General features: G+C 31.7%; 3 protein-coding genes across 3 annotated transcripts in view; 1 reads left to right on the top strand and 2 right to left on the bottom strand.

Moving 5' to 3' along the window:
- The window catches only part of LOC144971566 (large ribosomal subunit protein bL9m-like), a 16108-nt gene extending 5542 nt beyond the window's left edge, over nucleotides 1-10566 (bottom strand). The window contains 7 exon segments of the mRNA XM_078912608.1: nucleotides 1145-1246; nucleotides 3198-3248; nucleotides 3711-3748; nucleotides 3751-3834; nucleotides 8966-9128; nucleotides 9910-10039; nucleotides 10488-10566. Coding sequence (XP_078768734.1) covers nucleotides 1145-1246; nucleotides 3198-3248; nucleotides 3711-3748; nucleotides 3751-3834; nucleotides 8966-9128; nucleotides 9910-10026 — 555 coding nt within the window. The 5' untranslated portion in view covers nucleotides 10027-10039; nucleotides 10488-10566.
- LOC144971565 (large ribosomal subunit protein bL9m-like) overlaps nucleotides 1-15000 on the bottom strand; it is an 89068-nt gene that overhangs the window by 22147 nt on the left and 51921 nt on the right. The gene's annotated exons all lie outside the window — the stretch shown is intronic.
- LOC144971563 (uncharacterized) overlaps nucleotides 13091-15000 on the top strand; it is a 48065-nt gene continuing 46155 nt past the window's right edge. The window contains exon 1 of the mRNA XM_078912603.1: nucleotides 13091-13534. The gene's annotated coding sequence lies outside the window, so the exon portion shown is untranslated. The remainder of the gene's footprint in view (nucleotides 13535-15000) is intronic.

Below are 15000 nucleotides of genomic sequence, written 5' to 3'. Positions count from 1 at the left end.
AATTAAGTAGATAGTAATGTGCAATGTCTAAATAATAGCAAGCAATCGTTTGTGTAAAAATATTATCTGGACCCTCTTGACAACGATCTACACTCCAGCACGGTTTCCTCCAAACACAGTTCTCTTGAACAGACGGTTTGCTCGAACTCATTCAAATGTCCCGAATTTTTTCACTATTATTCTTTATTTTCATTCCATTCCTTCCACAAACTAATTTTTACCTCAAACACAGTTTTCTCAAACTAATGTCACACAGCGAACGTTAATAAAAAATTAATTAATTAAAGGTTTTTATTTATTATATTTTTTTCAATAAACAAAATAAATGTTTATTTTAAATGCATCCGGTGATTTCAACCACTGATGATTTACTGTGACACTGACAGTTACGAATGTGTGTATTGTGTGTATCAATCTACACTGCAGGTGTTTGTATACAATGTGATACACACACAGTCACTCACACATTCCATGGTCAGTTCGCAAAACCGAAATCTCTCTGTTTATTCTTATCACATCGCCATTCTTTCTAATTTCAATAACACGCACCATGAATTCCTAGTGTTTGGCTAAATGGATGTTGTGATGCAGCAACTGCAACCTTCCCCCCCCCCCCCCCCCTCCCCTTTCTCACACACACACCAACCCTTTGCAACATGTCATAACATATCAATAAAGTAAATAAAGAATAAACAGTCCCATTAATTCATCATCAAGGAGATTTGTCTTAGGGTCTATTCCAAGGAAAGACTGAAATAACCCAGGTGTCAGCTGCAGTTGCAGCGCAGTGCCGCAAATTGAGCGAGGGAAAGGTGACTTGTTGAAGATCATATAACACAGTGGATATTCGAACTAGCTAATCTTCCGTGTAGGAAGCAAAGACCATACAGCTGCCTGAGCCACACTGTCCTCCCCCACCCCCCTCCCCATAAGTCATTATGGCAAGTATGGTTTCCTCGAACTACATTTTCCTCAAACTTTTTTGCTTGTCCTGAGGAGTTCGAAGGAACCATGCTGGAGTGTAGATGCATTACCACTATGTCACAGCAAACAAAATGAGACAATAATATGTTGATTATCAAAGAAAGATGCAAATGAAAATTTTAGTTGATGAAATGATAACGATAATGTGTATAAAACTAACCTGAATTCTGAACGCAACCACAACGTGAGTTCTAGTAAGTTCCCAAGATTGATTTTCGTTCATCGGAATCTCCAGCTCCATGTGATTTAACTCCTTCATGGTCTGAATAACAAAACAATAAATAGATTTCCAACCAAGTCCATTTAATTCAATCAGCTTTAAAACTTATTTCATTGTACAATAGAATCTACAATTTAGTTTGCCGTAAGTTATAATTTTGCTTTTCACAATTTCTTTCCTTTTTGTACTACAGTGCACTCTGGATACGTCGACGTTGCCTAAGTCGATTTTTACCCAAGTCGATTTTTTTTCTTGGTCCCTCCCCCTTCTTCCTATATAACATTAGTAAAAAAAAAAAACTCCACATAAGTCGATGTTGCTTAAGTCGATGTTCTTATCACTCATGACTACAATAAAATCACAAATAAACAAGTATTTCCATAGGTTAAAAAAAGCTACCAGTAAGAATTTTCAGTGGTTAAGAATATCCGCTGACGATTGGCGCACATCGATGTGATGTAGGTGCTTTGCCTGACGTCCGTGTTCAATGTACATAAGCAGTATTGAATAACTTTAATTTCTCCATCTCACATTTTACATTGTCGCAACTTCAAGATCAAGATTTTTTTGGTTCTAATCCCAGGCCATCCTATGTAATGGCCCTCTTAATTAGTATCAATTTTATCAAGAATTCAAGTCAAGTCTACAACTACAATGGCAAACCTATCGCGGAAAAGGAAGATTGCGGAAAAGGAAGATTCGATGCATTTGGAAAGTCTGGCATGCGACAGAAAATCATCGCATAGGAAATTGGCATACCAGCTATTTCTGTCTCGACGATTTACAAGAAGCATGACCTTGACATAGAGGCTCCTACCCTTCCGCTTTTCGCGGAATTATTTCACTTAATTGGTTTACATTCCACATTCAAGGCAAAAATTCCACTTTTAACTTTTCCAATGGAGGAAAAAAAATTTTTTAAATCTCTAGTGAAAAAAACAGTGAGCTATGGCTTATTTCGTCAGCATCTATGGTCAATCAACACACATTTTGTGTGTCTGAGATTAGTCCCTTCAAAGTGTATGCTGCTGATGTCCGATAATATTATATGTTTGGGAGGGGGGTTGACCTAAGTATTATTATTATTATTATGGTGACTCCAATTTGTGAGGTCAATGACCTTGGTAATAATATATGTTGGCTTCAATCGTAAATTATTGAGTACGTCAGCTTCTTTCCCTATTTAATTTTAGCCCTGTGTACCTGTGTGTGTGTGTGTGTGTGCCGGCACGCGCCTTTGTTTGATTATGTGTGTGTGTGGGGGGGGGGGGGGGGGAGGAGGGAGGGGGAGGGAGGGAGGAGGGTCCTGACAAGGTTAAATCCATCCATACAATGCTTTGCTCTGAGACGGCCAGGAGCTGTGTGTTCTCTATTATTATTTGACCCTATTCTTAGTCTTTACATTTTTACACATTTTATATTTTATCATTTGAGTACTTTTGGATTGTCTATTACATTTTCTGTTGCAAAGCATGTCATAGTCAATAACAGTAATTTGATTCCTCTTTTTTAATCTCAAATTCTGATTTTTATGTATTCTGATTCCTCTTTGGGGCTATTGGAGGTAGGAACCTCTGATGACCACTACAGAGACCGCGCGATATGAAGGGACATACTTATTCTAGCTTGGTTTGCTTTGTTCACATGCGTTTTTGCTCATTTGATTACACTCCAGTTAAGTTGATTTTCGGATAAGTTGATTTTTTCTCAGTTCCCCTGGGCATCGTCTTATCCGGAGTCCACTGTATACCAATATGCCAACAACAAAAAGTACACTAACAATAATTGTATTCGAGTTTGCCATAATTTCTGGTTTAGTTTTTTCAACGTTCTTCATTAATTATGAATCTTGTCAACTACCCGTTTACTCAGTTCATGTCTGCTTTATTTATGAATAGACTAGAAAGAAAAAGATTCTTCACAAAAATGTCTCAAATCTTGATTTACTTCCTGAAATAAGTTTAATAAAATAAATATAAATCCCAATACATACCATTCTTGCAAAAACACCCAATCTTGATTCTGCCTTTTCAATTCCTTTGTCCTAAAAATAATGAAAACCATTTGATATTGAATGACTCAAAATTTACTGAAATATCATATTTTAAATAGATACACAATCATAAAACTACAGTGAAATATGTAAAACAAAAACCACACAAACAATTGAGATGTAAACCTTTTATTTATTTTTTTTTCAAATGTCAGTGTTAATAAACAAACCAAACAAGATCCACCCACAAGAATCAAATTTGGGGAAAAAGTGTGTCATAAAAAAAAAAATTGTAATCCAGCGCGATCCTCGTTTCATGAGTAAAGTTGAACACTGTTCACAGTGTCTTAAAATATTCTTAGGTGGCAACACTATAAATTTGTACTGCAATCCCAAAATATATATCACCACACAATTAATAAAATTTTGAACAGTTTAAAATAGTTTAGAGTGATCCTTTCTCTTTTTTTTCACCATGGTAAGTAATGTGGCAAAAATGTAAAGCTTGCTTACTTTACGCTCTTGTTCAAATTCTTCAATATTTTCTGGGATGCATAAACCGCTAGATTAGCAGGATACAATTGTTGATGAAAAAGGTCTCGTTTGACACTAACAACATCTCCACGAATACCAATACCTGAAAAATGAAAAATAGAAATAAACTATTTACTAGCATTTGACTTTGGGGCACCTCTGTCAAAGCATCTAACTTATTCTCTCTATTAAGCACACACCCCTCACCTTTACACACGAGCCGATACAGCTTTAGTGTTAACTGTCAATATTTTTAAAAATAGGTGTACGTAACCCTGTCCCTCCAGGAAAATGCGGCCTCATCGGCATCCGATGCGGCCGCATCCTGTGGCCTTCCGCATCCAACTCCGCATCCGTCAGCAAAAAGCTAAATAATTCCCACTACAACTACTACTACTCCTACTACTATTCCCACTACTACTACTGCTCCTCCTCCTACTACAACAACAACTCCTACGACTATCACTACAACTGCTATCACTACTTCTACTACTACTATAACTACTACTATTATTACTACAACTAATACTACTACTATTACTTCTACTATTACTATTACTAGAACTACTATTACTACTACTACTACTACTACTACTACTACTACTACTACTACTACTACTACTACTACTACTACGACTATCACTACTTCTGCTACTACTATTACTACTACTACTACTACAATTACTACTACTAATACTGCTACTATTACTACTACTACTACTACTACCACTACTACTACTACTACTACTACTACTACTACTAACTACTACTACTACTACTACTACTACTACTACTACTACTACTACTACTAACGACTAATACCACTGCCACGAGCACTACTACCATTACCTCTACCACTACTACTATTAAAACTATTATTATTATTATTATTATTATTATTATTATTATTATTATTATTATTATTATTATTATTATTATTATTATTATTACTACAGTAAAAAATAAAATATTGTTGTTGGAATTTCGTCTCTTTTTAATTATCATTGTCATTCATGTGTATCTTGGTTGGGTTTTTTTCTCCTAATCATTTGACCTGTGTAAACGTTAGCTATTTTAGGTGACATTTTTTAAATTAACCCATTCTTAACACACTACTCTGTAGCATGCTAAGGGTTTAAAATAATTAATAATAATAATAATAATAATAATAATAATAATAATAATAATAATAATACTTTATTGCATCCCAAAAAGGAAATTTTTTGTACAGACGTGTTATAATTTACACATAAGATAAAAATACAATGGAAATAGGATGTATATATATAAAAAAGGAGCAGCTCTATAACCAGAGCTGCGCTTTATAATATGAATAATTTCAACACTGTAAAATAGTTAAAACTGTCACCATAAATTGAAAATTGAAAAGATTGCAAAACAAATAAATTAATAAATTAATATTTATATTTTAAAAAAGTAAAAATGAGAAATAATTATATAAAATGATTATTGCTTGTTGTTATAAAGCCTAATACTGGACGGCAGAAAAGATTTTCGGTGTCTCTCTGTTTTCGTTGAAATAGAGAAAGGGCGACCACTTCTTTCTGACATAATAATTGATGGTCTTAGTGGATGATACTGGTCATTTAATATTTTAGTTATTTTATTTATACAAAATTTCTCGTATAAAAGATCTACATCGTCAACATCATTTATATAGCGTTTAATGGATTTTTTAATATTTGAATTTATTTTGTTCCTTTCCACTGCTAAGCAATTGCCTCCCCAAGCTGTTATACAAAATGACAAAACACTTTCGATTACTGCTCTATAAAATAATGTGCAGAGGGTTTTATCTATTCTAAACTGAGAGAGTTTCGATAAAAAATATGTACGTCTGCACATCTTATGCCTAATTATTTTCAAGTGTTCATCCCACTTGAGCCTGTCATCAATCGTTACACCAAGGTATTTGTAGTGAGGAACTCGCTGGACGAATTGGTCCTTTAATTTTAACGGTTCTATCGGTTCCTTCACTCTCCTAAAGTCAATCACTAGCTCCTTTGTCTTGCTTATGTTAAGCTCTAGGTGGTGGGCATCACACCAAGACACAAATCTATCAATTTCTTGCCTATAAGCCACTTCGTTGCCATTTGTTATGAGGCCTTGAAGAGCGGTGTCATCTGCAAACTTTATTAAAGGTACACTCAGGTTTTGACTTCTACAGTCATTCGTGTATATTGTGAATAATACAGGGGACAATACACAACCTTGAGGAGCACCAGTATTTGTAGTTATACAGGAAGATTTGTTTTGCCCTAATTGAACATATTGTGCTCTCTCCGTAAGAAATTCGAGCACCCAAGCAATTATATACTTGTTTAAATTCAGACTAGTCAATTTTTGAACAACCAACTGAGGTTGCATTGTATTGAACGCTGAAGAAAAATCTGCAAAAAGCAATCTGCAATAGCTCCTAGCGTGATCTAGATGCCTGTAGATGTTGTTTGTAAACAGCAAAATGGCATCCTCTACGCCACGTCCTGGTTTGTAAGCAAATTGATGACTATCACTCAATGGCATAAACTGATTCCTAATTTTAACAAGAACAAGTTTTTCTAAAGATTTCATGACTATTGAAGTCAGTGCAACAGGTCTGAGATCGTTCATAGTTTCAAGTTTTTCTTTTTTTGGAACAGGAATAATTTTTGAAGTTTTCCAAATTTCAGGGATTGAAACGCATTGGAGGGACCAGTTAAAAATATGTGTATAAATGGGGAAAGCTGGTGGGCACATTCTTTTAATAGTTTTCCTTTCAATCCATCCGGCCCAGCAGCCTTCCTCTCGTTTAGTTTCGAAAATACGAATCTCGTTTCCTCTTCACTGACCTCAATAGTCATTTCATCTTCCAAAGCCCTGTCTAATTTATGTTTTTCATTTTCAATATCAAATTTGTTTGCTGTGTCGAAACGTAAATAAAATTTATTTAAAGTTTCAATTTCGATATCTTCTGATATAATCGTGGGCTTTGGATTATAGTTCACAGCAGTTTTAAGCCCCCGCCACGTGTCCCTTATATCCCCAGAAGAAAAGCATTTTTCAATTTTATTTTTGTACTTATCTCTACAACTAGATATTACCCTCTTTATCTCTTTTTGTTTTGTTTTCAGATCTTTTTTGTTTCCACTAGTATAGAGAGTTTTCTTTGGTTCAATAAAAGTTTTAGATCTTTTGTTATCCAAGGCTTGTTGTTAGGATAATATTTTATTTCTTTTTTACAAGACACTAGCTGTTCACAGAATTTTAAATACTCACTCACACAGTCATTCAGCTCATCCACACTATCACATGATTCGATAAAAACATTCCAGTCAGTGCATTCAAAACAACCACGCAAATCTTCACACACACTTCCATTCCAGATCTGTACACTTTTCTTTACTGGTTTTACACGTTTAAAAACAGGGCGGTAGGTGGGGAGTAGCAAGAGCATGCAGTGGTCAGATAAACCTAATGGGGCACGGGGTAAACATTTATAACTATTTTTAATTCTTTAAAATAGTGTACTTCTACATTGTCAAGTAGTCTGGTTTATATTTCTGCTTTTTAGTTGTTTTTAATGAAACGAAACAACTTAATGTAGCTTTTAAACCTATAAGAATTAATATTTATTGTGAAAATTAGGTTTTGGGGGTTACAAAAGCACACAAGAACATGCATACATGTCGAATTTTTTGCATAATGTCGAATTTATGGCATAATTAATGGCATAATTTGCCTTTCATTTGGCATAATATTTGCATAATTTTGCCCCAAAAATGGCATAATTCCGCGGGGACAGGTAACCTAGTGCCATGTAGTGAACACCAGAAATGCTACATGCCCTTCCTTTTCGTTTTTAACTTGCTTTCTTGTGATTCCAACTCCATGAAAAAAATTAAAAAAAAAAAAAAAAAAGAAAAAAAAAAAAAAAAGAAGTGTAATAAATGATGAGCCATTGACTAACAGTGGTGCTAGGGACAGGAGAGAGAGAGAGAGAGGGGCTAATCCATTTGTTTTTACCAACTTTAAGATTTGAAAAGGTTATATCCCTTCTTTAAATTATTGATGTCAAAAGTGACCTGATTTATAACAAACCTCCAGTCGCATCAACTTTGTTGTAACCGAGGTGTATTTTATATGATTTGTCCTCATAATAGTGGTCATTATGAAGGAAATACATAAAGAACAGAATCAAACAAAACTGCATTGCAATGCGTAATAAAATGATTTAACATCTTATGTCTTTGCCAAATAAAAAAAAAGAAAAGTACCCTGGGTCATCACATCTGTAATGATGACCTGTGCTGCAATCACTTACACATTTTTTCAAGGCAAACTTGATAGCTGATAGCTTTATTTGTTTATATCAAAAACAAAAAAGGTACACTGGTAACATATATCTTAATTTTCTAAAAAATATTTCCCCCAATTAAGAAATGAAACTTAGATTGGCCAAACTTATGTGAACTAACAATAAAGTGATGCCATAATTTAATATAACATTTCAATTATCTGTATTTGCTATTTTAAACTTATTTCTCAGTGGACCTCAGATTGAAAGAAATTGCATTCAAAAAGACAAATCATGTAATTGTTAAAATGAGAATAACAGCAATCGCCAGTGTTTTGTACATCACCAATAAATTTACAATATTTTCCCCATTAACAGCACAGACCCCATTAACCTCACCCTTTGAAATTTGCTTCTCTTTTGTAACTGTCCAAAATATGTAATGAAAAAAGAAACTGCTAGAGTAGAAGTGGGAATAGCCAAATAAAATCACAATCAAATCAGTTTTATGGGTAATGTGTGATGTCCTGGAATGGAGACTAACTTAGTAAATAAATCAGTAAAATGTACACGGCCCGTACATCGTTCCCAAATACCAAGATGTGATTATTTTATTTAAGAAATGCTGCAGTGTGGTTATTCCCAAAAAGAGAATTGTTCTCATATTCAAAAGCTCATACTCACACAGTGTGGTGCATGATAGCAATGAAGTATGGCAGCAGGAAATAGAGCTGATTCTAACATTTGCATATGGTGATAATGAATAAAAATCACAACAAAGTGCTTGGCAGCAATTTTCCGTGTGGTAAATAGGGATAATATGGTAACGGTTTACTGAAATCCTCAAAGATAACAATAACAAGAATTCACTCTCTCTCCCGTCTTCCTCATTGTATCCCAGGCTGACCATATTATAAATGAAATCTAAAACTTTGCAAACCTTCTACGAAATCAGTGAGAATACACTTCATTTCAGATGGATATTGTTGTATTTCAACATGTCTTAAAATCTTGTGGAGTTCATTGCATTGCTCGGGTTTTGGCAAACCACTGTCCTTGCCAGATGGAAGAGGGAAAACTCTCTCCATAATAATTGTGTGATTCTGGGTTCAAAAGAAAAAGAAAAAATTCAACTTCAAATTCTTGTTTAAATCACGGGAAAATCAAGATAAAAATTACAAATCTTTAATTCATAGCACTGAGAGATTTATGGTAAGACTTCAATTGTGAGAGATGATGTGGTATATATTCTTCACAAAAATCTGCCACCAGCAATTTTCATTTACTCAGTACTGGTGCTACTGTCAATAATAGTCAGTCAAAGTAATATTTGATGAGTGTCAATACTTACTGTCCTCACATTGAAAAAAGTAAAAATGGGCATAAAGATAAGTATAATCTTTATTAAAGTGGAACTTCTCAAGCTGAAACTATAATTAAGACAATGTTATTAGATATTTACTTACAAAATTATGGTCAGCGATAAACTTAATAGTTGTTGTTAGAACCATTATTAATTAACCATTAATACTTGATTTAATAAAAATTCCGACTTGCCAACTTTTAAAAAAACAAAATTCTCTATTGAAGAAAAATCTGGGATTTAAATAAAGATTTGACATTGATGATGGTTGTAATATTGATGAGGATGAGGGTGATGACAACGATGACCGGATGATGATGATGATGATGATGATGATGATGATGATGATGATGATGATGATGATGATGAAGTTGACAATGATGTGATTTACACGAAATAGTAAAATAACAAAATTCAGGAAATTAGGGAAATAAGTGATGAGAACAAATATCAGGAATTTCCCTTTAAAATGAAGAGAGTTGGCAGATCTGATTTTATATAAAGTTGTTACAATACCGTACCCTGTTCTGAAGGAAACTCTTACAAACATTCAATCTGCCAGCTAACTGATGTGCAGTTTTTGATGAAGAGTAAAGACATTGTGCACATGACCGTAAAAGGTTGATTGATGATGTCATTTTCTGTTTCAATCTGAGGAAAAATAAATAAGTTAACTGACTCCATGTAAAAGAGAAAATCAGAACGCTACTACTACTACTAAGACTAAGAGAAAGAGTAGAGTAAGAGTGTGCACTGATTTTGTCACTTTTTCATAATAGAATTTCTTCATTTTCATTTCTTTTCCAATAAAATCCTAAATATGTATCTAAATAAATATTTACTATTTTTATACAAAAGAGCTCAGAGAACGTATTCAAGGAAAATACAAATTTGTGTTTTTGGTCTCCCTTGCCAAAATCGGCCAATTCAATATGGCTTGGGAGTGGGAGACTAAAATCTTGGTCTCCCGAGCCTCTACGTTTTTAGAAACATCCCTCAATTTCTGAGTCAAAGTCTAGCAAATAAAAGAAAGGAAGTTTGTAGATAAGTATAGTCTAAGTTGTCAGAAGTTCGAGGAATAATCAATTTATTAGAATACCTTCAGAAATCGGGCAATATACGACCTTTATAATTTCAGTTTATTATTTCTACTTTCACTTTACTTTTCGGAAACCGTACTAAATTCCGGATAATTTTTTTATTTTCCCTTACCCTGCCGAAATAGTGTATTGTATCTATACATTTATACTATACACAATCGTCTTACAAATGGCACTCAGGGGTACATTCATTACTACATCTTTAGTAATGATGTTTTGATGTATGCGGTTAGGTTAAATACTCACAATATCTTGAAAACTATATGTAACCTTAAACGATCCCCCAATAGTCTGACTGACATAATTTAGTGATAACTAATCACCAAAGTGGTTGTCTAAAAAAAAAATAATGAAGAGCTAGTGACATAAATTTCGTTCCTTCTATACAGCCATTATTAGTGGCTGGGTACAGCTAAGAAAATTTATAAAATTATCACTAACAGTATCCTCATCATCGTGGTGGTGGTGGCGGTGGTGGTGATGGTGGTGGTGTGTGGTGGTGGTGGTGATGATGATGAAGATGATGATGATGATGATGATGATGATGATGATGATAGATATATAATAATAATAAATAATAATATAATAATAATAATAATAATAATAATAAAATAATAATAAATAATAATAATAATAATAATAATAATAATAATAATATAATAATAATAATAATAGACTAATAGATATTAAAATTATAATATCATTATCATCATATATAATTAATCATCATCAACATCATCATATCATCATCATCATCATCATCATCACATCATCATATATCAATCATCATCATCATCATCATCATCATCATCATCATCATCATCAATCATCATCATCATCATCATATATATATATCAATAATAATAATATAATATCATAATATCAATAATAATAATAATATAATACAATAATATAATATATATATATATAATAATAATAATAAATAATAATAATAATAATAATAATAATAATAATAATAATAATAATAATAATAATAATAATATGATGATGATGATTATTATTATTATTATTAATATATTATTAATTATTATATATTATTATTAATTATTATATATATTATTATTATTATATATATATTATTATTTTATTATTATTATTATTATTATTATTATTATTATTATTATTATTATTATTATTATTATTATTTTGTTATTTATCATTATTTTCAATGTTATTTTATTATTATTATTATTATTATTATTATTATTATTATATTATTATTATTATTATTATTATTATTATTATTATTATTATTTATTATTATTTATTATTATTATATTATTATTATTATCATTATTATTATTATTATTATTATTATTATTATTATTATTATTATATTATTATTATTATTATTATTATTTATTATTATTATTATTATTATTATTTGTATTATATTATTATTATATTATTATTATTATTTTTATTTATTTTATTATTATTATATTTATTTTTATTATTATTATTATTATTATTATTATTATTATCATTATTATTATTTTTATTATTATTTATTATTATTATTATTATTATTATTATTATTATTATATTATTATTAATTATTATTATTATTATTTGCATCGTATCGTATCGTTTAAGAGCTAATAGGTTTTAAAAACCTAAAAATGTTCTGTGTTACTTTCATGCATATATAAACATCATCATCATCATCATCATCAAGAAGAAGAAGAAGAAGAAGAAGAAGAAGAAGAAGAAGAAGAAGAAGAAGAAGAAGAAGAAGAAGAAGAAGAAGAAGAAGAAGAAGAAGAAGAAGAAGAAGAAGAAGAAGAAGAAGAAGAAGAAGAAGAAGAAGAAGAAGAACTATCTCTTTATAAAAACATGCCCCATCTCTTCCATTATTTTATGAGCTCCTGTAAAAATAAAAGTTTTGAAAATTTTGAAACCTTCAATATCACGAGGCCCGCATTGCCGAAGATTTGAAATTCAAATTTATACACAGCCTAATGGAGTAATTTTATCTGTCCGCGTAACTTTCTAAATCAATAATTTAAATATTTTTCGCTTTCTTTTGTTTTATTTACCTACACGTTTTTAGGTCATGAGAAGAATAGCTCTTTGCTTCGATTGCCCAAGTAATACATTCTACTGGGAAAAGGGAAGGGTTATAGGCAAGAAAGTATTGACTGGGTGCTTACCTCTTTAAAGGCGGGACATAATTTCTTATGAATTATTATTAATCTCAGCATATATTTGTCGTGTGAATGTAATAACACGTCTGATAAATCAAAACGATGCGACTTTGGCTTCACCGGAAACCCCGTGACGCACGGCTGTTACTGTTCTCTCTTGGTGAAAATGGTGATACACACTTTATGATTGTAGGTTGAAGTAAAATAGAACCCCACATGTAAAAGGTTAAACGGGGAGGGGGAAAGGAGGCTGGCTAAGGGTGGGGACGAACGTAAGCGCTGTAACCTGGAGAGCTTTCAAAGTTAAGAATGAAGTTCAGAGCATTCAAAAGGTTTAATTGATTGATCGAAGGTGGATTAAACAATTGCGATCGTGGAATTTTCGATCAACAGTCTATCATTATACAATAGAACGAACCAAATAATGCTGTACGGTAAATGGGTTTGAAAAGACTTCTAGTGCTTCAGAAATCTTTATATACACTGAACACTTTCAACACTCCGTGTATTCTAAAATATATAATATAAAAGTTTGTGTAATCAGTACTGCGATATCGATATCTTAAACAAACTTGTTTGAAAATGAATTATTTATTAAGTCTCGGCGAATTGTTGAAGTAAACGGGGAGTTATTCAAAAGCATAAAGATAAAAAGCGTTCACCCGTGATCAGCTAGATGACAGAATAGATAAATATGGATAGATCATACTTATTTTTTTTATTTATTATAATAACATAGTGTCTCCCTTCGTATCAATGACGTTCTTATGACAAATGAGCGAAGGCTGTGGATTTTTGAAATGCTTAAAAAAATTACTGTTATTGTTTGATCAACAATAAAAAGGCAGACGTATTCAGGATTTATATTTCGGAATAAGGTAATTATCACTTTGAAGTTTTGAATAACCCCATTTCAATGTTTTGATTGATCGAATTTAAACAATATTTTAAAAAATTCTATTTATGACATTTTGTTCATGGAAAGCTTTCGGGTTTATTTTTGGTGCAAAGGATTGAAAACTTCTTTTTTTTTTTATTTTTTTTTTTACAATTTCAGGTTTGTGTTTGTTTTTGTTTTTTTGTTTGTTTTTTTTTTCTTTTTGTTTTTTTTTTTTTTTTTTTTTTGTTTTTTTTTTTTTTTTTTTTGTTTTTTATAAGTTAGTACAAGTCAATTTGGAAGGACAAAGTCATGGACTGTTCAAACATAAGCTTCCACCTTATTTTTAAGCCTCTGTAAGACAATTGTGAGAAAGTGGGGTCATTGACCAAATGAAATACAGTGAGACGAATAGACACTACAATTTAACAACTCAATATTTATAAGAATCGTTTTACATAAACCATTAAAATAAACCTGGAAATAGTTGGGTTTAAAAAAAAATTGTTTGCTTTTTTTTGTTTTGTTTTGTTTTTTGTTTTTGTTTTTTTGTTTTTTTGCTGTTTTTAATTTGAAGTGGTCTTACATCTCAACCATTCAACCATGGCCTGAAACAAACTACTACAATGAAATTTGTCAACAAGTGTAAGGTTATTTATTTCAACAGTTTCAGATTAGCTATTATAAATAATGGTAACACCACATGGCCTTAGCACTCGGACCCTCATTGAAATATATCTGAACTTATCACATTTGCCTATCAATAAAGTGATCGAATTATTTCTCTCGTGTAAAGTTTAAAGTTGCTAACTTGACTTAAAACGATTTTGATATAGGCATCTTGACATAAAACTTTAATTGTTGCTGGTCTAATAACAAACTAAATGTGACAGTGGTCCCTCAAAGATTAGAAAGGGTGAGTGCAATTGAAAAGACTGTGTAACTGTCGTCTTAAAAACAAATTTGGTTGATGAGCAGAGCCATTCTTTCATTCTTTCATTTTTTTTCATTCTCTCATTCAGGTTTTAAGGCTAAAATTTGAATACATGGTCATCGTGACCCACCGTCTAAAAATTGTATTATGTCGGGATGAAGCACTACCCGAAAAGTGAATTAAAATATATATTAATGAATGCGAACTTCAAGTGTGGAGCAATGAAAGAAATGGTATTTATTCACCACGATAACGAAGAGAAACTGGCTGCAAGTTTCATGTTTGAGGCTATAAACTGAAGATCCAGCACTGGTATAATTGCCGTTTTGAGAAGATGGGTCACATATACAGGTATCTTATGTCCGTTATAAAATCTTGGCATGGAATAAAATTTAAAAAAGCAATCATTTAACGCTCCAATTCCATGAATCCACAATCAAGAGCGATTTAACAACGAACAAACGGTATAGAATTCAAATAAAATATTGATTGGAACGTCCGGTCTTAAATTTGACGTTAAAGAGGAATGTTTT

The sequence above is a fragment of the Berghia stephanieae genome, chromosome 4 (genome assembly GCF_034508935.2).
Source record: "Berghia stephanieae isolate SIO BIC M18660-M18661 chromosome 4, UCSD_Bste_1.3, whole genome shotgun sequence".
Taxonomy (NCBI): Eukaryota; Metazoa; Mollusca; class Gastropoda; order Nudibranchia; family Aeolidiidae; genus Berghia; species Berghia stephanieae.
Note: the sequence above shows the minus strand (reverse complement) of the source record. Positions and strands in the feature narration are given on the sequence as shown.